We start from the raw sequence: 26,610 nt of genomic DNA, 5'->3' as shown, positions 1-26,610 counted from the left end.
AAATAAAAAGCCCAAAGCTCCTTGATGGCTGATAGGCTGTGGAGGTCAACCTAAGGAGAAGAGCCTAAAACGCCTATGACAAGTAAAAAAGGCAGAACACAAAACAGGCCTATTTTTACACGTTTTAAAATACTGAGAAGAAAATTCAGGATGGATTCTGGATGCCTTTTATTGTCTTCCTTATACTTCCCTGTATTTTTAAATTTAAAATAATTGTCGGCATTACCTGCTGCCCACGCACTCCTCCGTCTGCAGGGGGCGCACCCTTCCTCTGACAGGGTGATGGGCGGGGCCACTCGAGCCGGTGTGGAACTGACTATTGGCTGGCTGGGCTGTCTATCACGGCGTCCCGCCCCCCGCCCTACGTCACATGACGCAGCCCATCATGGCGACGGGAGCGCGGCTGCCCCGGCCTGCGGCTCCGCAGGGTAGCTGCCGTTGTTGCTGTTGAGAGGCGGCGGCGGCGCAGGCGGCGGGCGGGAAGGATGGTGTTTCTGTGGCCAGAGCGGCGGGTGCGGATCAGGAGCCGGGCTGAGGTTTGGCCGAAGCGACGTGTGCTCAGGAGCAGCCGGCGCGCGTGCCGCTGAGGCAGCTGAGGGAGGCAGGACCGACGGACGGACGGACGGACGGAAGGCGACCTGAGAGCCGGCCTCGGGGCCGCGCTGTGAGCGAGATGCCGGGGCCGCCGGCGTTGCTGTTGTTGCTACTACTCCTGGCTGCCGGCAGTGCCGGGGCCGCGCCACTTCCGCAAACAGGTGCAGGTGAGCGGGCCCACGGCGGGGACGGGGCTGCGGAGCCGCTGCGACGGGGGTGGCTGGGAGGAGGCGGCAGGCCCGGTCCGGCCTCGGCGCCGAGGAATCGGAGGGCCTGCCGGGGGGGGGGAGGCCCGGGGAAGCGAGCGCTTAGGAAGGTTTCTGCCGCAGGGGCGTGTTGGGGGGTGGGGGGGTGCTGCCTCTCGAGGGCCGAAGCGGGGGCGAGGCGAGGCGGTTGGGGATGGGGAGGGCGGCGACCAGGGTGGCACGACCGACCCCTCGCGGGGTAAGCTGCGGTACCGGCTCTGGACCTGTTGCGTGAAGGTCGTCAGCCTGCATCCCTTCTTGGCAGTTCTGCTTCCCTTTCCAGATGTCACCTGCCTGCTGTGCGTTTCTCACATCTTATAATAAGAACCGTTGTTTAGCCCTAATCAGACTCAAATGCAATGACTTGGAGAGCTGTGCGGAGTTTCCTTCGCTCCCTGCAACTTGTTCTGAAGTTGTAAATTGATTTTAGACGCTGTGCTTTTTTTTCGCATTGAATCTGTGGGAATGAGAAGGAAACGACTATAAATATTTCTATTTTGGGAAGCCAGTGATTAGAGCAGCAGCCTTTGAATAACTATTGACAAAATGGCCCAACGGTGATTGAAGTTTCTATTTTAGCTACATCAGTGTGTGATTTTCTTTTTTTCTCCCCATTTTCTCGACGTCATTTTCATTTGTGGTTTATTTTCCTAGATAAAACTTCAACCCAGGAAAGCATCCCAAGTTGGGTCATTTTTTTTGAAGGGAAAAAAAAATCTAGGCTAATTTGCCATTGTCATCTGCTGCTTATCTTTGAAATGGGGGGACACTGAAATTTCATAGATTGATGGAATTTTCGAGGTGGAAGAGACGTTAAAAAAAGTGGAGTCTAAATTCTTCGTTTTGCAGTTGAAGACACTGAGACCCTGGGGTCAAATGACCTACCTAAAGTGACAGAGCTAACTTGTAGGTGGAGCCACAACTAAAACACTGGTCTTAATTCTGGTAGTTGTGCGATTTTTCTACTTCACCACTTCAAGTCTTGTAACTGTTTAGGAATACTCTTGAGGTCAAGAGTTATTTTAGAATGATGTTAATTGGATACAGAATGTGGAAGTTACTGTCCCCAGTAGGAACATATTTTGCAAACACATCTACAATGAAAACTATATATAATTGTTTTCAGAGCTACACCAGGTTATGTCACTGAGCACCCTTTAGTTGAGTATTACAGTTATCATTGTAATATATAATGTATTGCTAAATTTCTGCCACTGCCTTAGATTAAATATGTGTAAGGTGAATTCTGTTTTCTGATCTGATAGAAAAGAAGAGTGAATATTATTAGAAATGTATAGGCAGCCCAGGTAAGAGTCACAGAAAGTACCTGGGAAGTTATAAAAGACTATATGGAAATGTGTTGATATTGATGTTGAAAGATACTGGTGGTGAAATTGAAAATTAGCGCTAGAGAAGGGTAGTGGATAAAGAGAATTTATGTGAAACAGATTCAAGAAGTTTCCAGATGACTTTGCACTTAATAGCATTTTTATGTTTTGAAAAGCAGGTTCTGTGTGGGAACCTATGGAAATGTGTCTGCCTGTAAACCTCTTAACATATTTTTAATTCCATTCTTTTACTGTTTTATGGAGGTATGAATCATAAAATCTAAATTTTTTTTGGTGTGTTATAAAACAAAGCAATCAGGAAAATTAATCCGTAAATAGAAATATCAAATCGTGACATAAATAAAGCATAAGGAAATATTTGGTAATTTTATAGCAGCTTTTGCAGATTTTCCCTTCATGTTCTGTTGCTTGGAGACTGTATGGTTAGACATGTAGCATATGTAGACAGGTACCTAGGGTTAAATTCTGTGGAAAAGACACACAATCACACGTAGATTTGGGGGTTTGTCTTTCTATCCAAAAGAGATGATAAATCCTGGTAACTGAGGTATATTCTTGACCAAGATGTACTAGACCAGGAAGAATAAAGAAACTTTTAAGCTAATCCTGATAAGTGATCTCACTGGTTAAGAAAGAGGAACTTTTCTTGACATGTATGGTAGATAAACGAGTGGTTAAATATTGAAAACATAGTAATTCTCAAGCTTTTGATTACTGGGGGCCTGTACTCTATATGAAGGTAGGGCTGGCCATTTTCAAATCAATGCTAGACCCATTGCGTAGAGACTTTTGCCTCCTTGGCCTTATTCTTTCTACTTAAAGTTCAAACTGGTTAATACTGCCTTGGAGAAAGCATGGCTTATCAAAAATAGGTTGGAAAAAAATACTTGAATTTTATCCTTTGCCAGCCCATTTGCATGGGGAAACAAGTGAGGCAGTTAATTAAAATTCAGCATTTAAATTGAAGTTCATTTTCCAAGGTTTCTGTGTCATCCAAAATCATTTCTAGGTTCAGAAGTTGGAAAAGATGTTTATCCATTCAATCATAATGAAGCTTTGTAAATATGTGGATTGCCTTTGCCCATCAGGCAAGAAAGCATTTCTTGGTTGAACTTTATTTCAGGCCTCTCTTTATGGCTCTGGGAGCCCCTTCCATCCTCTCTGGGAGCCCCCTTTCCCTGAGAATCTGTATTTCTGCGGGGGCCTCTATGACATAGACTGAGATCCTGAGATCCTCACTAGGAAGCTTACGTAAAGGGAGAAAGTCCACTGTTTTCATGCACAGTTAAATTGCCAAACTAAGGTTACAGTTAAGAAATTCTTTTCTCCAGATGGTAGTTATCAGATCGTTCTTCTCTTGAAAAACATGTATGTTGTACCTTTTGTAAGATTCTCAGGATTCACATCATAAAGATCTTGTACTTGTATGTGTGAAGGCATTCCTCTAAATCTACAGTTTGTTATTAATATTAGGATAGTGGTTAGGCAAGGAAACTCACTTCTATTGTTCTGTGCTATATTAGGTCACAGAGTACAGAGGAAGCTTGTTAGCAGTTCCAGATAAAGGACCTCACGGAAGTCCGTGAAGCCGATGGGACTCAGCTACTGATTAAACAGCAGCTTGTGAAACCGAGGCTCTCGTTTTAGATTAAACAAACAGTCTTGTATCTTGAAAAAGATTTCTGAAGTAAGGGAAGTGCTTTCTAAAGTGTGAATTTTTCTGTTTGTTTTAGCAGCCTCTGAGAAATAAAAATTATTTTCAACAGGCTTTCCGTATACATTATTTCAGGATTTATGGCTATAAGTCTTGAGATTTGATCTAGGTTGGGAAGGCTGTAATTGCCTTCAGTTGGAGATATTTTTGGGTTAACTAAATATGCTCATTTGCACAGTCATAGGAAGTCTGTCTAGCAGTTTTGTAGCTGATCAGCATTGAAGTTATCAAATCCCTACATATTTGCTGATATCAATGTGCTGTCTGTTCATGCAATTCTATTGAAATTTAGAGAGTTCTTGGGCCCTCTGTGTCCACTGTGGGCTGTACCTACACCCCGCTCATCAAACCATGCTGTGGTGGCATCCCACATACAAAATAGAGGAAGACTGGCCCTGATGTTAGCTCAGGGCCGATCTTCCTCACCAGAAAATAAAAGAATCTAACTTTTCAGTCTATTGGGAATAAAAGGCACAAGCCAATCACAGGAGGAGCAGGTGTTATAGACAGAACTTGGACTTTGGAGTCAGTCTGGGTGTGAGGCCTTCTTCTGTCACTTCAATAGCTTTAAGACCTTGGGCCAGTTACTTGACCTCTTCTAGCTTCTTAGAACTCACCTATTAAAGAAGGATGATGATAATATTTACCTAAGGGTCGTTAGGAGGGTGAGGCAGTGTCACAGTGGTGTGTCATGGTGGTATGCCACGGCTGCTACAGTTTAGGCACTGGGCAAGGTAGAGTTCTTCATTGCTTCGGATTTCTTGGTAAATTTGGTGGGTTATCATAGAATTGGCTAATGGTGGGTGGTATGGCCTCAGAGAAGGAACTCAAAGTGGTAACTGCTTGTCATGAAATTCATAGAACTTACTGGATTTAAAAAAAATCTGTTACTCAAAATAACTTGTTATATGATGGGTGAAGAAGAGATCCTTTAGAAAGAAATCTGGCGTATTTAAGTATGATATATAGAATGATATTGTTACTTCTTGAAATTCACAGTGTTGGGGAATTATGCTAGAAATTTTAGAGATGATCTGGATTAGTCCGCTTTTATGTAATAAACCTGTTTTTAAACGTCAGGGTGACTAAAGCTCTTGTATGTGAACAATTGCTTGTTTTAATTTACTTAAAGGAATCACGAGCGATCTAAGTTGAGTTGATCCCAAACAAAATTGTATACTTCCTCAAGGCATCGTGAAGGCAGCCAGTTAACCCCGGCTGTGGTAGAACCAGCACGGGCTGAGGCTTCCCCTTAGAAACTGTCATTTGGAGAGATGAGTATGACTGACTTGCCTTCTCTCTCTTTTAAAATAATGTATTTTTGCAGTCTTGTAGCTGTGCTTTATTCTTTTTTTGTGTGTGTGTGAGGAAGATCAGCCCTGTGCTAAAATCTGCCAATCCTCCTCTTTTTTTTTTTTTGCTGAGGAAGACCGGCCCATCTTCCTCCACTTTATATGGGACACCGCCACAGCATGGCTTGCCAAGCGGTGCGTCGGCACATGCCGGGATCCGAACCAGCGAACCCCGGGCCACTGCAGCGGATCGCGCGCACCCAACCGCTTGCGCCACCGGGCCAGCCCCGTGTGCTTTATTCTTTAAGAATTTTTTACTTATTACTCAGACACGAGAAGAGGAATATTATAGAAAGGAGAAGCTGGACAAACATTCCTGGTCTAAAACAGACTGCTACATCTGGGGGCGTTTTTAGATTTGATTCTCAACTTCTCTGTGAAACTTCATATGAAGACACTGTCAGAGAAAGCTGAGGAAGTATGGTAAAATCACTGTGTTGAAGCAAAATATTGAAGTGAAGTATTTTTAAATTGTAGCAAGTGACTAATTTGGAACCATGCTTTGGCTTTACAGTTATTTGCCACAAAGAACAGGCAAATAACCTCAGTATTTCAAAAAAGTTTTTTTGCAAAGGTTAGCACAGTGCAGAGATTCCAAATTTCATTTGACTTTGTTGTGATTCAAGTGGGAAAAATGAGAACTCTTGGTGCCAAACGTCCCAGGTGCCTGAAAGCATAACACACCGAGTGCCTTTCATTGTCCCTGTCCCATCTGGGTCTAGGCCAGTGCTCTGCCATTTCTCCCCCGGCCTATGGAAGAGTGACAGGGTACTCTTTGGCTTTCCTGGAGCTTTAGAGGGTTGGTGGTAAACTTACATTTTGTTTTTGATGGTTTGGCCGATTTTGCATTTTACTATATGTTTGTTTTAAAAGGCTTGTATTACCATCACGTCAAATAGATGTGCCAAGACCATGTGATGTGATGTGGCTGGGGTAGCCCCTGGCCTCCAGCATCTGACGCCAGTTTGGGAAGCATTGGTCAAGGGAGGTCATTGCAGCTGGATTTCTGCTATAGTCCATCTGTCTTCCCTGCCCCCACTCTCCACCTTTCATGGCACTTTCTTAAGAGCTAAATTGATCTCCTTATAGTTCGCACAATATGCTGTGCAAATTCCCATCTTCTGGCTCTTCATATGTTCTCTCTGTTTGTAATTGCCTGACTTTTCCTTGCATCTCTTAGTGCTGTATCTTTTTCTTTCCTTTTTTTTTTAAACCTTTTTGCAGCTGCAACTTCCCTACTAAGACCGTTCTTCTTACCCAGACCTTGGAAATTCCTACCCCTAATGAACTTCTAGAGTGTTTACTTGTGGAACAAGATGTTCCATGGGGCGCAGGATGAAAACATTGGAACTTATGTTTTTATTTATTTTCATTTCATCTTTTAAAAATGTTGACTTTCATGACTTTTTTAAGGTATAGAATATATTGGTACACCAACCTATTTTTATGGTTTATAAATAAGTAAAATTATGTGAAATGGAAGGACTATAAAGAAAATTTACTTATGGGCTATGTGATCAAAAAGGTTTGGATTCATTGTACTAGACTACTGTTTGCACTTAGCAAACACAACTTGTTTCTTTAAGTCCTGTCTCTTCACCTGGATTGCAAGGGCTATGTCTTATATCCTTGGTATTTCTAGTGTTTACGTGGTACCTCATGCTCAGAGTTTGTGGGTGGGGATGATAAAGATGGTACTGGAGAGCTAAGTTCACCCAACCAGAGTCTGTGTGTTAAAAGGAGACAGTATAAGCTTAGAGCCTCTCATTCTCCTGCAAACTTTACTTTTCATCTAGCCACAGTCCTTTGCCTGGAATGAGGCCATTTCTAGTTGTTTTATTTTTAATAATAAACTTTTTCTTTTAGAACAATTTCAGATTTACAGAAAAGTTGTGAAGATAGTACAAAGAGTTCCTGTATATCCTTCACCCAGTTTTCCCTGTTGTTACCATCTTACATTAGCTGAGTACATTCGTCATGACTGGAGGCCAGTACTAATACGACAGTATTGCTAACTAAAGCCTATACTTTATTCAGATTTCTTTAGTGTTTCCCTAATGTCCTTTTTCTGTCCCAGGACACCACGTTACATTTAGTTGTCATGGCTCCTTAGGCTCCTCCAGTCTGTTGTTTTTGTTGTTCTTGTTCTTGTTTTTGATGATCTTGACAGTTTTGAGGACCACTCGTCAGGTATTTTGTAGAATATCCCTCAACTGGCGTTTATTTGATGTTTTTCTCATGATTAGATGGTGGTGTATGTTTTTGGGAGGAAGACCACAGGGTTAAAGTGCCATTCTCATCAATTCATTTCAAGGGTACGTGCTTTCAACGTGGCTGGTCACTTGGTCGCGTGGCTCAGGTACTGTTTGTCAGCTTTCCCCACTGTGCGGTTACTTTCTTTTCCCTTCTTCACACTGTAGTGTGCACAGCCCACACTTACGTGGTGTTGACTTATGCTCCGCCTCCTTGAGGAACAAGTATATAAATGATTTGGAATTCTTCTGTATGGGAAATTTAATTATTCTCCCCCATTTATTTCCTTATTCAGTTATTTATATCAATATTGACACATGGATATGAACTTTTCACTTTGAGTTATAATCGAACACTATGTTATTTGGTCTTGAAATTGTACCAGCTTTGGCCATTGGGAACTCTTTCGGTTGGCTCCTGTGTCCCGTTGACGTGTTCTCATCTTTTTTTTTTTTTTTTTTTTAGCACTTCCTTACTTTCTGGTACTACAAGAGGCTATAGGCTCATTTTGTGTATTCCCTGCTCCAGCCCTGGAATCAGCCTCTTCTTCAGGCTGGTTCCTTTTGTTGGAGAATGATATTAGAAACCAAGATCAGGGCACTGGATTTGCTTGCTGCTACTGGGACATTTATAATAGAGTTTTGATCCTCTGCTTCCTATATCTAATCCAGGTGTTGGGAAAAAGAGAGAGAGAGAGTGAGAGATTTTGGAGGGACAGAGGACCTCTTAGAGACAGATGACTTGGAAGGACCCTGCCCATGTTTTTTCTCCATGTCACTTGAACACCTACTAACCAACTAATAACACCACCATAAACAATCTATATCCCATGTTTGTGATATGATGATATTGGTAGGAAGTTATTTTTATTTTTAGAAGAATAGATTTTGAAAGACAGATTTGATTTACTCTCTCCAAGAGCAGCCTATTTTCTAAGAATATGAGGGAAACTTCTTGGGCTTAAGAATTTAGTTAGAATTATTTTAGGAGGTCTATCTCTTGAAGAGGATGGGGGGGAGTGGGAGAGGCGATATACTTGTTTTGATCTGTTTACGGAGCTTTTCTTTTCTTTTTTCTTTTCATTTTTTATTATGGAAAATTTCAAACATACACAAAAGTAAAGTAAATAATATAGTGAACCCTCATGTACCCATCAACAATTTTTGATTTTACGGTGAATCTTGTTCACATGTATCCTTCCTGCTGGCCTGGCCCCAATTGTTTTGATGTAAATCCCAGCCACAATATCAGTTCAGCTGAAGATGTTTCGGGAAAAAGTAAAGATGTTTTTATAAAACAGGATCACTTGCGAGACCTGAAACTATAAAACTCATAGAAGAAAATGTAGGCACCACACTATTTGACATTGGTTATAAAGGAATCTTTTCGGATGACATGCCTACCCAGACTAGGGAAACTAAAGAAAAAATAAACAAGTGGGACTTTATCAGATTAAAGAGCTTCTATAAGACAAATGAAACCAGAATCAAGATGAACAGACAACCCACCAGCTGGGAGAGAATATTTGTAAAACATACATCTGACAAGGGGTTGATCTCCATAATATATAAAGAGCTCACACAACTGAACAACAAAAAAGCAAACAACCCTATCAAAAAATGGGCAGAGGAAATGAACAGACGCTTCTCCAAAGAAGATATACAGATGGCCAATAGGCACATGAAAAGATGTTCAACATCACTAAGCATCAGGGAAATGCAAATCAAAACAATAGTAAGATACCACCTCACGCCTGTTAGAATGGCTATAATCACCAAGACAAAAACAACAAGTGTTGGAGAGGATGTGGAGAAACAGGAACCCTCATACACAGCTGGCGGGAATGCAAACTGGTGCAGCCTCTATGGAAAACGGTATGGAGATTCCTCAAAGACTTAAAAATAGAGATGCCCTATGACCCAGCCATCCCATTACTGGGAATCTATCCAACACACCTGAAATCAACAATCCAAAGAGGCTTATGCACCCCTATGTTCATTGCAGCATTATTCACCATAGCCAAGAAGTGGAAGCAACCTAAGTGTCCCTCGACTGACGATTGGATTAAGAAAATGTGGTATATATATACAATGGAATACTACTCAGCCATAAAAAAAGACAAAATCGTCCCATTTGCAACAACATGGATGGGCCTGGAGCGTATTATGTTAAGTGAAATAAGCCAGAAAGAGAAAGACAAACACTGTATGATCTCACTCATATGTGGAAGATAAACCAACTCATGGACAGAGAAAACTGTACTGTGGTTACCAGGGGCAGTGGGGGTGGGGGGTGGGCACAAGGGGTGAAGGGAGTCATATATATGGTGATGGACAAATGAAAATGCACAACCCAAAATTTCACAATGTTAAAAACCATTAAAACATCAATTTAAAAAAAAAAAAACAGGATCACTTGCATCAAGATCATCTAGGTATTTGCAGAAATGCAGATTTTGGGGCCCCAAACCAAATCTGAATCAGAGGTTGGCCTGAATCTGCATTTATAATACTTTTCTGGTGATTTCTCTGCCCCCACAACACAAATATTTTATCTTCTACTGGAGACAAAATAATATCAGTTATTTAATAGAAACTGTTGACTTGTGTAACTAGTGAGACTCAAGGAAGGAAGAACAATTTAAAATTTAAAAATTAATATCAACACACAAAATCTGAAGAGATCTCTACTCCTGACCACCATACGTGAGTACTGTTCTGAAGAATCTTCTTGGGAAAAGTACGTATGTTATAAGCACAAAGGAATTTAAACACTCCAGGGCAGAACACAGTTAGCTCTAAATATTTTTTTTTTTTTTAACTTCAGCCCCTTCTCTGGAAGTCAATATAAATAATAGCCTCTTTACATTTTATAAATATCCTGTATAAATAATCAGTAAAAACTGTGAGCTGGTAGCCTGGCAGTCGGATGCCGGCACTGGGAGCTGAGAACCTCATGGTTGTAGACATGCCAGCCTGGACTGCTAGGGTCCTGCCCACTGCAGTGCAGATGAGCAAGGAAGCTAAGCTGGAGCAGGTCTGACACAGTGATGCTCTTGATGCCCCCAGTAATAGACGGCACACTACAGTGTGAGAGCCCCTCCTTCTTGACCTGTACAGTAACTTGCAGGGTTATTTCTTTCCAGTATAATATCATGTCATTAACATCTTGCTTTAAAAAAGTTTATTTTTCTAAGCTAGTTTATTTTGGAATAGCCTGGGATTTGTAGCTTGTTTCGTGTTTTTCAATAGCTATTTTTTTTTTAGCTAGTTTATATATTTCAATATATTTGCTGTGCTTGTATTAATAAGTACAAAATATTCTTATGATGAGCTAAAGAAAGTATTTATCTCTGGAACTGCTACATTAGAATGATTATATAATCAGTTGGGTTTGATTAAGAACATCATAGGCTCATATACTAGTATAGATAATTCAGGACTCTCTTTTTTATTTTTTTGCCGAGAAGGATTCGTCCTGAGCTAACATCTGTGCTAATCTTCCTCTATTTAGTATGTGGGTCGCTGCCACAGCATGGCCGCCAACGAGTAGTGTAGGTCTAAGCCTGGGAACCGAACCTGGGCTGCCGAAGTGGAGTGTGCCAAACTTAATCACTGGGCCACGGGGCCGGCCCCCAGGACTCTGTTTTTTTTGGCAACATGTGTATGCCTTGGACAGAAGAAAAGAATTTAGTTATAAGCATCTATGATAGTGATTTTTGAGAGAGAAGTTGCTCTTATCCCAAAATAAAACCACAATAATTTAATTTTTTAAAGCTCATGTGTTTGGTTTTTTTTTTTCTCCTTGAGGTCCGTGTTCAAAGTCTGTCTGGAAAATGTCTTTTTCCCTTTTTTGCTATACTGAACAGGAGACTTGAGTTTGACTTGGTATAATTGCAGCCTTTAATTATAGGAAGTCAATCTCTAAGACATCTTGGACTTAGAAGATAGAGGAGGATGAGTTTGCAATCATTTTGCACATTTAAAATATCTACTTTAACCAACTAGTAATTGTAAAATTTTGTAGTGTCAGCTTTTTATTGCAACACCGAAGTGTGATTATTGGTTGCCTCTCAGATTAGCCTCCAAGTTTAAGTTTAAAGTATTTTTCACACTGAAATTCTTCCTCAGAACTCTCAATAAATTCAACCTGTGCTCCTTTCAGAAGGAGAACCAAGTCCTTCCTGGTTCTCCCGGCAGTGTGCCTCTGTGGAATGGTTCTGTGTCAGCAGCAACTGTTACCTTCCAAGGATGCAGCCTGCCAGTTGCAGCACAGAGCCCTACTTGACTCTGACTTCAGACTATTATTAAAGCGCAGCCCCTGATTGCTAGTGAGGCACTGAAAAATAACAAACTTACCAAAATAGTCCCCTGGGAACACTCCACCAGAGGCCTGCTGCCAGGGTGCAATCCAGAAATCTGTAATTTCACTTTGTTTTCTTTAAGAAAAAATTAACTTGAATAAAAAATCTGATTACCAATATTAACCCTATAGGCACTTGGTAGACTCATAAAATTTTGGAATTTTAAAACCTTGGATATAGAACTTAGAGCTGACCTGCCAGTTGACAGGTGAAGGAACTGAGGCCCAGAGAAGTGAAGTAGCAGATTCAATCCCACACTGCCAGACAGCGGCAGATCTAGTTTTAGAATGAGGGATCCTCACATCCAGCACCCCCCACCGCAGTTCACCAAGTCATGGCCTCGGACTGTCAAGAATGCTTTTATCAGTGTGATGCACACATGCGTCACAATTCCAGTCATTTCTCCCCTGAATATTTATTTCTGTTGACGATCGGAAAGTACTGAGATGAAATTTAAACGTAGTTGTCATATAGTTGGTTCTCAAAGTATTAAAGATAATTCCTTATTGAAAATTAGGAAGCTAAAATGCTAACTTACATAATTAGGCTCAAGAAACCACATTCATACTTTAACTTTTTGTAGTTTGTAAGAATAACAATTTAGTTTCCATCTGTGAAATGAAGTTGCACTGTTTAATTACAGGTCATAAAAAATATTTCTGACTTTTAAAAAATGTAACCATAAACTTGTAAACATTCACTTACAAACGTGAGAAATACTTTAAACACCATTGATTTATATGCTTTTGTGGAGATATGGACCCTTTTAAGAATCTGCTGGATGCTATGGATCCAAAAAATAATGCTCATTAGCAGATATTTTGTGTATATTTTCAAGATTCACAGACAGGTATTAAGAAACTGAAGTGGAGTTGTAGACAATATCATTTTTCTCTTCTTTTTCTCAGTCCTTTAAGACTACCTCTTGATTTATGCCATTAGTTGCATCCTTTCTCAGCTCTAGCTTCCTTCGAGGGCATAATCATCAGCAGCACTCCTTCTCTTTCATCTTCTGTGTTTTCTCCTGGACCCTTTTTCTCAGTTAATATATAGTAGATAACAACTGAATGTATACAGTAGTCCCCTCTTATCCACGAGGGGTACATTCCAAGACCCCTAGCGGATGCCTGAAACCCTGGATAGTACCGAACCCTATATGTACTGTGTTTTTTCCTATACATACCTGCCTATGATAAAGTTTAATTTATCAGTTAGGCACAGTAAGAGATTAACAACAATGACTAATAATAAAGTAGAACAGTTGTAACAAGATACTATAATGAAAGTTGTGTGAATGTGGTCTCTCTCTGTCGAAATATATTATTGTTCTGTATTCAGCTTTCTTGTGATGTGAGATGGTACAGTGCCTTCATGGTGGATGAAGTGAGCTGAGTGATGTAGACATGGTGACGTAGCATCCCGGGTGGGTCAGGGCAGGACAGCTGGAGATTTCATCACGCTGCTCAGAATGGCGGGCAGTTTAAACTTATGAGTTATTTCTGGAATTTTCCATTTATTTTCAGACCGTGGCTGACTGAGGATAACTGAAACTGTGGAAAGTGAAACTGCGGTTGGGGGGGACTACTGTATATTTTTCCACAGAGCTTTATTCTACTTTTGAATAACTTTGTATATAAATTCTCAGGAATAGTAAAATAAAAAAAAAAAAAGAACCGTTTTTATGGTTCTTTTGCTGCTTAATCGCCGTATTTCTTTCCATGACTCTGTGTAAAATGCTTTCCTCCTTTGCCTTCCAGGCAGCATGTGCCCTTATGTCTCCATCTGCCTCTACAGCATCCTCTTTCCTGTTTGGCTGCTTCTTTGTCCCATCCCTTAAGTGTTCTTTGCCATCTCCTTGATCTTCTTTTCTTTTTCCTTTCCTCTTCTCCTTTTCTCTATTTTGTAAATCATAATTTTTGTCAAATAATGCATGTAGATAGTTTAAAAAGTGAAAGTTTTCCAGGGCTTGTAATGATAATAGCAAGCCCCTGTCCCATCCCATCCCATCCCATCCCATCCTTTCCCTACTGTCTGCTCCCCAGGGTCATCATCTGGCAGTTCTTTTAGCCAGACTGCCAGATAACATGCTTGAACCACTATTTCTTGGTTTAAGTAGATACTGAATTTCTACTACGGAAGAAGAGAATTTGTGTACTTGCACACATACGTACACATACTCTTCCCTTTCTCAGCATAGTTATTTACACTTTTTGGTTAAATCACTGTTCAGCATTTATATTTTTATGAGTACAGATACTATTCACAGCTGACCCTATAGTGTTTTTGTTGATTAAATTTCTTTCACATCTTTTGTTTTCCCTAGACTTGCCCTTTGTTATCGTTTCCTTAGTTTTTCGTGAAATGTATCAGTAATTCATCCCATGCTCCTCAGCAGGAGTTTAAATCTCCTCTGGGTCTGTTTGACTGGGCTGCCTGGAGCCTGCTGTGCCCTATTCCAGACTTGGAATGGTGGCTCTCCGGCTGCCTTCCAGTGTTTTGTTGTGAGGTCTGAGGCCATCTGATTTCCTTTCCTGTGTGGCTTCTTTTCCTCTCTGGATGGAAGCTTTTAAGACTTTATCTGTAAATTCTGAAAAGTTGCAAAACTATACCTTGATGAGTCTTTTTCCATCCATCCCATTCATTAAGATGGATACTCAGTGGGCCTTTTGAATCTAGAAAGTTGTGTCCTTTAGGTCTGGAAAAATTTCATACACGCGTATTTTTTTGAAGAATTACCTCCTCTTCCTTTTCTTTGTTCTTTCCTTCCAGAACTTCTGTTAGTTGAATGTTGGACTTCTTGGAATGAGCTTCTATTCTCCTTTTGTTCATCTTTTTATCTCTCTGTTCTACATGAGACCTTTTATTTTTTCTGCTACGTTTTTATGTCCAGGAGTTTCCCCCCACACATACACATACACCCTTTTAAAATAGCATCTTTCTTCTCAGAGTGTAATATCGCCTCTTATTTCTGAGGATATTAATTATAGTTGTTTTGTTTAAGGTTTTTTTTTAAATGTCTGCAGTGTCTGCTTTTTTCAAGTCCCTTTTTGTCTGTTTAGGTTGGTCACTACCTTTTACCTTTTTTAAGGTGGGTTTTCTCAAATGTCAGGCAATCCTTGAAAGTCTGCCCATGTTTAAGAGTGAGGGACAGTGATGGGAGGTGTCCTGCTTGACCCTTTCCCCTCACACTCCATGTCACACCTGTCACCAAGTCATGGGCACTGCCCTCTCTCACCCCCTCCGCTGTCATGGAGTGTAGGCGTCTGCACCCTGGCATCACCACGTAGGAGCTTTGTGACCTTGGAAAAGCACCTTTATCTCTCCATTGCTCAGTTTCTTCATTTTAAAATGGGGCTAATAATAGTACCTACCTCAGAAGGTTGTTGTGGGGTTAGATGAGTTTAGAATAGTGCCTGGCACATAGCAAGCACCATTTAAGTGTTAGCTATTTTTATTACCACCTGGGCCAAACCGCCATCGTTTCTTGTGTGAATTATTGCAATATCAGAAATGTATTCCCTGATTGCTCCGTGTAAAATAACCTCTCCATCCCCTGCTTTATTTTTTCACTTTGCTTATCAACATCTGACTTACCATGCATTTATTTATTTGCTTATTGTCTGTCTCCCTGCACAAGAATGTAAGCTGTGAGTGCAGGCACTTTGTTCAATTCTGGATTTCCAGAAGCTATGGCAGTGCCTGTCCTATAGAAGATGCTTAGTAAACATTGCTGAATGAATGAATGTTTTGGCTCGGACTTGTTGACTGGCGGCTTCACAGTAGGGTGATGGAGCAGCCATTTCAATAAGAGACACCCTCCCCCATAGCTCTTTAATTATCTATAGGTCTTTTATTTTGGGCTGGATACCTGAGTGTCTGGAAGCACCTAGTTATATTGGGTTAAATTGTCATTGGGTTTATTTTTTTGTATAATATAAACACATATCAGTGGAGCATTATCAGATAGGACACCCTAGTAAATCTTGTCTTTAGGCTATAGAACCTTGTCAATGTCAGTGTTGTAAGCAGTTTCTAGCTTAGTTATGAAGATAGTACTTAAAAAATAAAACTTAATTATGGAGACATTTGAACAGACACAAAAGTGGACAGAAGAGTATAATGAATTCTCTATTCCCCTCCCCTCAGTCCCAGCCATCCCTATGGCCAGTCCAGCTGCATCCATACCACTATCTACTTCCTCTCTGAGGAGGGACCTTTTTTTTTTTTTTTTTTTTTTGTGAGGAGATCAGCCCTGAGCTAACATCCGCCAATCCTCCTCTTTCTTTTTTGCTGAGGAAGACGGCCCTGGGCTAACATCGGTGCCCATCCTCCTCCACTTTATATGGGACGCCGCCACAGCATGGCTTACCAAGCAGTGCGTCGGTGCGCGCCCGGGATCCGAACCAGCGAACCCCGGGCCGCCGCAGCGGAGCGCGCACATTTAACCACTTGCGCCACCGGGCCCGGCCCCTGAGGAGGGACCTTTTAAGGACACATCCCCTAAGAATATGTTTCAGTTATATTAGCAAAAATTTAAGTTATAAATTAGAAAGCTAGAAAAGTTCTGAGATCATAGACTCTGTCAAGGTGTTGTAGGAAATTTTAAAGAGAAAAAGGTAGACATGTTTTTATAAGATATTTAGGGTCTACTCTACCTGAGAAGTAAGGAACACAGATTTAGGTCATCTCTCCTATCTTATTGGCCCTGTTGTGCAGAAATTGTATTGGTTAAGTGTTGTGAATCCAATACTGCCATTGCTTTACCTGCACATTTCTGCGGATTTCAGTGGGAAGTTGTATGGAGGACAGAATGTCCTTTCCCCTAGACAGTAGTGGTACACAGAAGTGACCAGCCATGAGGTAAGAAGCCCTGGAAAACTGGACATGAGTTTCTTCTTCTGGGACCAGATGCCGCCTGTTCCTGAGCTAGCTTCCTGGACTACAGGAAGATCCTGATTCAGAGCTGGTACAAACATCTGAGCACTGTGATTACTCCACAACTTAACTATGCCATCAGCTGAATTAAGATTCTAGTTCATAAAATATTATCCCTGCTATCATTTTCCCGGCCTGTGGGGGCACAGTAGTCTGACAGAAGTCGTCTAAACGTGACATTCTTTTGGCCAAACTGTGACACCTTAGGTTAGCTCTTCTATGGTAATATCCATCCTAGTAAGTGTTTTTAAAATCGGAATGAAATGAACCTTTAATAACAGAAGGAAGGCTCAGAGAAACAGCAGCTTTGTATAAAATGTTCTCATTCACAGGTATTCTCAGTCAGCACTCAAATTATATAACCTTTCTGCAAGTATGAGAGAACAGTTGGGTTGGCTGACCTTGAAAATCATTTTTGAACAAGAACACTTTAGTGTCTGTGATTAGCACACAGTGAAGTTTGTTTTTCTAGGCTGTTGGTATTCTGGCTTAGGGGTCTTTGTGAATCTCTGATTCATCAGCTAGATCATCAATGCACTATTTACTGTTCTGTGTGGTTGGGTATATTCAGTGCTATGCTTCATTTTCCTTTTCTAATATTAGAATACATTAGGGAGATTCTAGATTATTTAATGTTATTATAAATAGCTATATTGTTACATGAAGAGGCAAGGAAAATATTTAGTGACTTAAGATTCTGTGTACAGGAAACCTTTATAATAGATGAGTTTGTAGATTTGAGATGTTAATAAAAATGTGTGATCTGCAATGATTGTCTAAATTTTTTTCCCCAAGTAGTAGAATGATGATTCATTTTACTAGGTGCCTGGGATGTAAAGTTACTTGTCAGGGTGTTGGAAAAGGAAGATGGACTTATTGGTCCTACCTTTAAAAAAAAAAAAAAAAAGCCAAACTGTATATTTTAGAAGTAGACTATGTCAAGATCAGTTTGGAAGATTGCTGGTCCTTAGCTTCCCTGAGTTCTATCAAGTTTTCTTTGTCTAGTCAGCCCAGTGTCCGCCAATTTTAACTGTTGAGTAGACGCGTAAATCTCTCTTGTGAGTTTCCTGAGGCGAGAGAGTAGAGAGAACAGAAAACAGAAAAGTTACATACGTATCTGACACTTGCTTTAGCAGTTGTACAGTCCGTGCCCGTTGCTGAACCACTGCATTCTGGAAAGCCAAAGAGGAGGGCAGCATGTACTCGTCCCTGGTGCAGCAAGGATGGATCCCCTATCAGAGGGGACGGTGTTCCTAAGTTAATAAATTTATAGTGTTATGAGCTGAATTGAGTCCCTTTCCAACACCCCCCCCCATTACCTCAGAAAGTGACTGCATTTGGAAATGAGGCCTTTAAAGAAATGAATATGTTAAAATGAGGCCATTAACTCTTTAGTTGCTAATCTAGTATGACTGGTGTGCTTATAAAAGGAGGAAATTTGAACACACATCAGGGATGTGCACACAGAGGAAAGACCATGTAAGGACACAGCAAGAAGATGACCGTCTGCAAGCCAAGGAGAGAGGCCTCAGAAGGAAGCAACCCTGCTGACACCTTGATCTTGGTCTTCCAGCCTCCAGAACTGTGAGACAATAGACTTCTGTTGTGTAAGCCACCCAGCGTGTGGTATTCTGTTATGGCAGCCCTAGCAGACTCTTAGACAGTGTTCAGACTAAAACAAATTTATAGTCACATCTTAGAAGCCATCTGTTAAGATTTCTTTTTTTTTTATAATTTTATTTATTTATTTATTTATTTTCCCCCCAAGCCCCAGTAGATAGTTGTGTGTTATAGCTGCACATCCTTCTAGTTGCTGTATGTGGGACGCGGCCTCAGCATGGCCGGAGAAGCGGTGTGTCGGTGCGCGCCCGGGATCCGAACCCGGGCCGCCAGCAGCGGAGCGCGTGCACTTAACCGCTAAGCCACGGGGCTGGCCCTTCTTTTTTTTTTTAACCAGTGTTGGAGTGGAGGCCCAGGGGACTTGGCCAACCAGCAGTAGAGCCCCGCTCATGTGGGAGCTCATGGGCTGGGCTTTCTCCTCCGCCCAGCACCACCTAGGGCTCCCATGGAGGAGAGGGTGCCTTTGGATTCCTTCTTCGCTGGAGTGGAACTACTATGACAGCTTCCAGTGAAATCAGACTATGTGGAGAACATGGTGTGAGTGAATAAATAACTCGTTATCACAGGAGAACATAAGTTGGGGGAAATCCACTTTTTAATAAAACTTATTTTCTGAAGAAAATAACTTAATAGTTATACTGCTAAACATGAGTTGCAAAATGGGTAAATAAAGAATGTTTGTGGTAGTTTTTTGAGATGTGGGGAATAAGTGACAAACTATTAACGGTGAGGAGGAAGAGAACCACCCCAATACAGTGTATGTTAGGGTATGATTAGTAATGGAAGGAAAATCTTTGCCAAGTAAGAGCATGAAGTTATTGAAGAAATGCTACTTTTATGATCTTATTTGTTTGACCCTGAAAACATAAATTTATTCTGTTAACCAGTAGATTAATTATGGATTTCTCTCTCTTACTTATCTCCCCTTCCTTGCTTGAGCTTCTTAGTTGCTGTCTCTCAGTCTTGCTCTTTCCCTCCCCCCGTCCCCACTTCTGACTGAATGCCAGGCACTGTGCCAAGCCCTGGGAGTCATTGGTGGAGTATGCAGGGCTGGTCCCTGACCCCATTTAGCTTGCGGTCCAGGGGGGAAGACATATGGGCATTTAAAATACATGGTTTGATAAACTCTACGATGGGGAAATATGGGAGCATTGGGGGTCCAAAGGCAGGGACTCTAACCTGTGGGATGGTTTCCAGGTTGAGATCTGAATAGTGAGGATGAATTAGTGGAGGGGGTGTATCAACAGGAGAGTTTGCTGATAGGGAAGAATATAAACTTGAAGACCTGGAAGGACTGAGAGAGGTTCGTTGTAGCTCACAGTAGAGAGTTGGAGAGGAATGTTGAGAGTCGAGGGTGGAGAGGTGAATGGTAGCCAGCTGACGAAGGATACCGTAAGCCTTGTTAAGGAGTTTGGACGTTAGGCTAAAGATGATGGGAAGCCCCTGGTACAAAATTCAAGAAATCAAAAAAGATACATAGCACCTCCCCACTTTGTCCCCCAGCCACTCAATTTCCCTCCCTTTAGGTGACCACTGTTACCCAGTGGTAGCATTATGTACGTACGTACACACTGTTCTGACCTGTTCTGTTTTTGGTTTTTTCTCATTTTCATTTAAACATATGTCCTAGAGATGGGTTGAATTGTGTCCCCCCAAAATTCATATGTTGAAGTCCTAACCTCTAATACTTCAGATTGTGACCTCATTTGGAGATAGGGTCTTTACAGAGGTAATCAAGTTGAAATGAGGTCATTAGGGTGGACCCTAATCCAACATGACTGTGTCCTTATAAAAAGGGGAAATTTGGACACAGAGATAAGCATAGAGGGAAGACGATGTGAAAAGACAGGGAGAAGACAGCCATCTACCAGAAGCAAGGAGAGAGGCCTGGAACAGACCCTCCCCTCACAGCCCTCAGAAAGAACCAACCCTGCTAACACCTTGATCATGGACTTGTGGCCTCTAAAAGTGTTTAAGCTACCTAGTTTGTGGACTTTGTTACAGCAGCTCTAGCAAACTAATGCATACCTAGAGTAGGCATGAATATGGATTGTAAATTGTTATAGCTACTTTTTTTCTATTTAAACTTTTTATTTAATGAATGTGAAGAAATTATTTAATAAATGGAAAATTTCAATCTTACAAACATGTATAACACTAGAGAGATACTGTTATGAATTCCCATGTCCCTTTCACCCAGCTTGAATCAGCTCATGGCCGTCTTTTTTCATACTACTCCCATCACTTTCTCTACCCCTGTACTATTTTGAAGCAAATGCCAGACTTTGTTAAATAGGTCACTGTCTCTGAAAGATAAGGACTACTTTTAAAAACATAACTACATTACCATTATTACTCCTAGGAGAAATGAATCATACTTGCTTAATATGGTCAATTATCAGTGTTCAGATATCCAGTTGTCTCAAATGTCATAATTTTTTTTGAGTTTGAATCGTGATTCAAATAAGACCCATATGTTGCAATTGGTTGGTATGTCTTTTTAAATCCTTTTAATTCTTTCTCCATCTCTCTCTCTCTCCTTGTAATTCATCAGGTTTTTCTCCCTAGTTTTCATAGCCTGTATTTTGCTGATTACAGTCTTGTGGTGGTATTTAATATGTTCCACTGTTCTCTTTATTTCCTGCAGATTGATATTTAGATCTAGAGGTTTGGTCAGATACAGGTTTGGTATGTTGTTATTGTTGGATTGTTCGTTTTAGGCATACTTATTTAGTAGGTGGTGGTGTGTTTTTCTCTCAGGAGGCACGTAATATCTGGTTGTCTGCCTTTTTGTGTTATTAGCTATTGATGTAAATGTCACGCATCACGAAATATTATTCTTTGGGTTTTTTTAAAACAATTATTTAAGTAATAATAATGTAAATAATGTAAACATTATTCTTAGCTTGCAGGCCATACCAAAATTAACAGTGGGGGCCGGCCCTGTGGCTTAGCGGTTAAGTGCGCACGCTCCGCTGCTGGCGGCCGGGGTTCGGATCCCGGGCGCGCACTGACGCACCGCTTCTCCGGCCATGCTGAGGCCGCGTCCCACATACAGCAACTAGAAGGATGTGCAGCTATGACATACAACTATCTACTGGGGCTTTGGGGGAAAAATAAATAAATTAAAAAAATTAAAAAAAAATTAAAAAAAAAAACAAAAAACAAAATTAACAGTGGGAGGACTTTGCCCACAGGCATAGTTTTCTACTCCCTGTTCTTGGGTATATCTGCTTGTGACATATTAGGAAATATCTGTTTGATCTTTGTCCCTTCTCCTGGTACAGAGCTCCTAAAACCCTTGGAATTTCCTGTGTGATAGGAGCATCTCTTGTTATTGGTAACAAGCCCCTTTCAACCATACCTGAATTTATGCTAATAAAGTGACCCTTGGGGGGGGGGGCTCCTAAATAGCTTCAGGATGGGGGCAAGTGGCCAGAGGAACCAATCATGTGATTAGAGGTTGCGAACTTTCAGCTCTACCCCGGGTAACCAGATAGTAAATGCATATAAGAAATTTCTCTGTATAAAAGTAGATCAGTGGGGTCGGCCTGGTGGCGCAGCGGTTAAGTGCGTGCACTCCGCTTTCGTGGCCCGGGGTTTGCAGGTTTGGATCCTGGGCATGCACCGACCCACTGCTTGTCAATCCATGCTGTGGCGGGTCCCATATAAAGTAGAGGAAGATGGGCACAGATGTTAGCCCAGGGCCAATCTTCCTCAGCAAAAAAGAGGAGGATTGGCATCGGATGTTAGCTCAGGGCTGATCTTCCTCACACACACACAAAAAAAGTAGATCAGCTTGTAAATGAAGGAATGACAAAATTAGAAGGTCAGCATTTTGCAATCTCTAATGGCTCTAGACATTGGTCATCATTTCTTTTTATCTGTGGACCTTTAAAATTTTTTATTTAACCCAAAAATGGATTCACAGGTAACTCTTTGGTTAATTGCATATGTGTTCAAGTTCTAATCAAGGTTCTAGGCGGGGATTTGTAATGGCTGAATTAATAATCAGGCAGTACTCCTGACTTACTCTGGGTCATTACTGAGAAATTACGTTCTCCAAATTACCTGTCTGTAACACAGATAATATGTACCTACCTCTTAGAGTTTCTCAAGTTTTCTGCTTATTAAATCAAGTGCTAGATATCTATTAAAATGGTTAGAAAACTGTAAAATGAAAGCTCACAGAATGTGCTTTAGAGATGCCAAGAATTTTGTAATCGGTGTCTTGGGGAGGCATACTAAGTGCCCCAGACCTCTAATTACCCTTGTTCTCAGTTTGTACTCGGTAAAGCTGCCTAAAGGTGTGGAGATACTCATGTCATTGTGCGTGTTTTTCTTTAGTAGATGATTGGTTGAATTATGCATTTCTGAATGCTGTAGATTGAGAATGTTAAAGGAAAGCTGTCTTTCTTCATAGTTTCCTAACAGTTGCAATCAGGAATCTTCCAGCTCGGTTTGTAGTTTGACACTGGGGTGTGGGGATTTTAGTTGTAGTTCCTCATATCTAGAATTTACTTCCTCTCTGTGGTTTGTGCAGACCCATCTCACCTTCCAGCCTATGCTGGGTTGGTTTGATTTCTTCATTTTATGGATGTTTTTCCTTCTGATCAAAAGAAAAATACAGTAAATAAGATAGTTTTAAAAATGGTAAAACTGTTAAAATTTTTACTTGAGTCTACCTAGTAAATTTCTTAGGTAGTAATTTATAAAGTCCTTTCAATGGCGCTGGTAGACATTGAAGTTGAGTAGACCAGGTGTACATTGAGGAAATCTGAGTGTGGGAGAGCACATGCCCCTGCAGTGTCTTTAACAGAAATAAGTACATTATCAAGGTAGGGCAAAACTCGGCATAACTAGTTATTTTTAACACGGATATGACTTTTCATGCCTACCTAATGACTCACAGAAGAGAGTGTTATGAATCAGATTATTGAGCTGGCCTTCAGGCAGTTCTGATCAAATTTTACATTAAATATGTGATGATAAAAAATTATGAGTGAAAAGAGACGAAAAAATAATTTAATATCCACTTTGTGGAATTTGGTCGAGAGCCCCAGAAGTAGAAACAGTCTTAATTAACAATGATAGACTTCTGTTCAAAGTACTAAGGTTAGGCTGTTTTCAAATGTTAAAAGTTAACCTCACTGAGGCAGAACAATGTAGTATCAAGGGAATCACGAGGGATTTATGCTGAGCACCCCTGAACCCAGAGTCTGGCCCTGCTGCTTTCCTACTTTCTGTTCTTGGGCATGTCAGTGTCCTCATCTGTGACCTGGAGCTGGTTGAATTCCCTCAGAGGTGTTGTGATGATTGAATGAGATAATACTGTATTTTATCAAATTGCAGATATGATCATGACACACTCTTATTTTTGTGCTGTTAGGAAGAAATGCTGCCAATTAAAACCAACTTTCTGGGCTGGCCCCGTGGCTTGGTGGTTGGGTGCGCGCGCTCTGCTGCTGGCGGCCCGGGGTTCGGATCCCGGGCGCGCACTGCCGCGCTGCTTCTCTGGCCATGCTGGGGTCGCGTCCCGCGTACGGCGGCTGGAAGGATGTGCAACTATGACATGCAGCTGTCTACTGGGGCTTTGGGGGAAAAATAAAAATAAAATTAAAACCAACTTTCTTTTGAGTGTAAGTTGCACTTGAAATTTAGGGATGTTAAAATGCAGTGGACTGGGGCGAGCCCGGTGGCATAGCGGTTAAGTGCACACGCTCCGCTTCGGCGGCCCGGGGTTCGGACCCTGGGTGCACATTGACGCACCGCTTGTCAAGCCATGCTGTGGCGGCATCCCATTTAAAAAAGTGGAGGAAGATGGGCACAGAAGTTAGCCCAGGGCCAATCTTCCTCAGCAAAAAGAGGAGGATTGGTGACAAATGTTAGCTCAGGGCTGATCTTTCTCACACACACAAAAAAAAAACCTCAGTGGACAAACTGCATCTTAAAAAATCAATAAAATACAGTGTATATGAAAGTGCTTTGCTATATATGATATATAATATATGTATATTATATGAGTCAGGGGAGTGAAGCAAAGTTATAAGAATAAATACCAGTAGGTAATGCATAGGCCAAGCTGGATGAGAGAATAGCTAGCTGCAAGGAAGAATGAAGAAAGTGATCATTCTGGGTCTTCATTCAGAGAAAATGGACTCAGTGGCTCACGGCTCCTTACTTAGTTGAGTTTTCCAAGTGTACACAAGTGTCCCTGGTTAGAGAATGCTTCCTCTCAGTAACAGTTGACTTCCCTCTGGATTGGCTTCTGAGAGGAATCACCAATTACTTTCCGTGTTCAATGTATGGATTTTTCTGTTTTAGATTTTGTTGGTTTAGAACTTGCAGATTCTTGACAACCCTTTGTTAACTATATTATTTTTAAGAAACACAGCCTTAAGGAGAAGGCTTCAGCCAGAGTCCAGCCCCACTTGTACCAAAGCGTGTTTCAGCATTGCTTTTTCACAAATAGACCTTTTGTTATTAAAAAGGAACTAAGTCCTGTTTTCAGTTGATTTTAGACTTCTGTGCGCTTCACTGAAGCTGTTTCATACTCAAGAATGTGTTGTGCTCACATAGGAGTTTGGGGTTTTGTTTTCTGTAAGTACTATAGTTTCACTTAAGAAAAACGGTGACATCGTTCATTAATTTGTCTCCATGTCTTCTGCTTGGTGCATTTGAACACATAATTAGTCATAGATGAGGATTTTTAGGAAAAGTTTATTTCTAACCTAATTGTGGTAGTCTTTTTGCAATATATACATATATCGGATCATCACGTTGTGCACCTTAAACTTACATTGTGTTATATGTCAATTATATCGCCATGAAGCTGGGAGGATAAAAAGAAAAGTGTATTTCTTAGTAAAACATCTGTAGGTGAGACTTCATAGTTTGCCCTAACAAAGAAAAGTTTCAATATAGCGCTGGTTGAATAAGATGTTTTCCAGAAACTAAGTCTTTGCCAAAAGTAAGATGTAAAAATCTTTATGCTATAGACGGCTTACAAAGTTTTTCTGTAAAGGGCCAGATAGTGAAAGATTTTAGTCTTTGTGGCTCACATGCAGTATGTGTTGCAAATTCTTTTTGTTTTTGTTTTTATTTAAAAACTCTTTAGGGGCCGGCCTAAAAGTGCGTGTGCTCTGCTACTGGCAGCCCGGTTTGGATCCTGGGCGCACACCGACGCACCGCTCGTCCGGCCATGCTGAGGCGGTGTCCCACATACAGCAACTAGAAGGATGTGCAGCTGTGACATACAACTATGGGGAGGGGCTTTGGGGAGAAAAAGGGGGGAAAAAAAAAGGAGGAGGATTGGCAATAGATGTTAGCTCAGGGCCGGTCTTCCTCAGCAAAAAAAAAAAAAGAGGAGGATTGGCATGGATGTTAGCTCAGGGCTGATCTTCCTCACACACACACAAAAAAAGCCCTTTAAAGATGTAAAAACCATTCTTAGCTGTTGTGTTGGGGGGGGTCCCCAAGGCTCTAGTAGAAACACTCCTTATCGTGACCAAGGCTCCTTGGAGAAGTGGCTGATTCTAAAGCTGGAGAAGAGAAAATGCAAGAGGAGCCTGGAGCTTCCTGTAGTGCCAGAAAGTGAGGAAGTATTGGAGGAAAAACGGAAAGGAGGGAGCATGTCCAAAGGCCCCAGGAGTCAACTTGAAAGAGCTCCCAGGGGCCAAAACTGGAACAGTTTGAGCCACAACATCATGGTAATATTGGATTATAACCCAAAGAATAGAAAATAAATATCTGTGAGTCTATAACTATATAAATGACTGAATAAATAAGTGAGGGAGAAGGGAGAAATCTTCTTTACAGAAGAATTCCAAATAATAGATGTAGAAGGAATGAGGGGAATAAAAAATCACCGTTAGAACATCACGGTATTAATTGCTGCGGGCAAGACGCACTGACAGATGCGAAAATTGGTGTGCAAAACTCTAAGGAGACACAGGATATTTGCATAGCCTCAAAGTGTCTCCCCCAATTATTAATTACTGTAGTACTTTTTACATATGTCTAGAAATTCTATAATATTCCTCCCTCCAGGGAGTACAGCTTACTTTCCTTTCCTGTGAGTGTGCAGTGGACTTTGTGACTCGCTTTTAAAGAGTAGAGTATGTAAAGGGAAAATGGTAACTTTGCGGTGGTGAAACCTGGCCAAAGCCCCATGACCACGTGACCA

At 41.2% G+C, this 26,610-nt stretch overlaps 1 protein-coding gene across 2 annotated transcripts in view; it reads left to right on the top strand.

The window, feature by feature from the left end:
* The first annotated feature begins 403 nt into the window (after window positions 1-403).
* LMTK2 (lemur tyrosine kinase 2) overlaps window positions 404-26,610 on the top strand; it is a 95,938-nt gene continuing 69,731 nt past the window's right edge. Inside the window, exon 1 of one of the 2 annotated variants that reach the window (XM_058569293.1) lies at window positions 404-755. In XM_058569293.1, coding sequence (XP_058425276.1) covers window positions 674-755 — 82 coding nt within the window. In that variant the 5' untranslated portion in view covers window positions 404-673. Of the gene's footprint in view, window positions 762-26,610 lie in introns of both variants that reach the window. The other variant, XM_058569292.1, reaches the window with a different exon arrangement.

This window comes from Diceros bicornis, chromosome 26 (assembly GCF_020826845.1).
Source record: "Diceros bicornis minor isolate mBicDic1 chromosome 26, mDicBic1.mat.cur, whole genome shotgun sequence".
In the NCBI taxonomy this organism is placed as follows: Eukaryota; Metazoa; Chordata; class Mammalia; order Perissodactyla; family Rhinocerotidae; genus Diceros; species Diceros bicornis.
The sequence above is the reverse complement of the archived record's forward strand: the minus strand, read 5'-3'. Positions and strand labels throughout refer to the sequence as shown.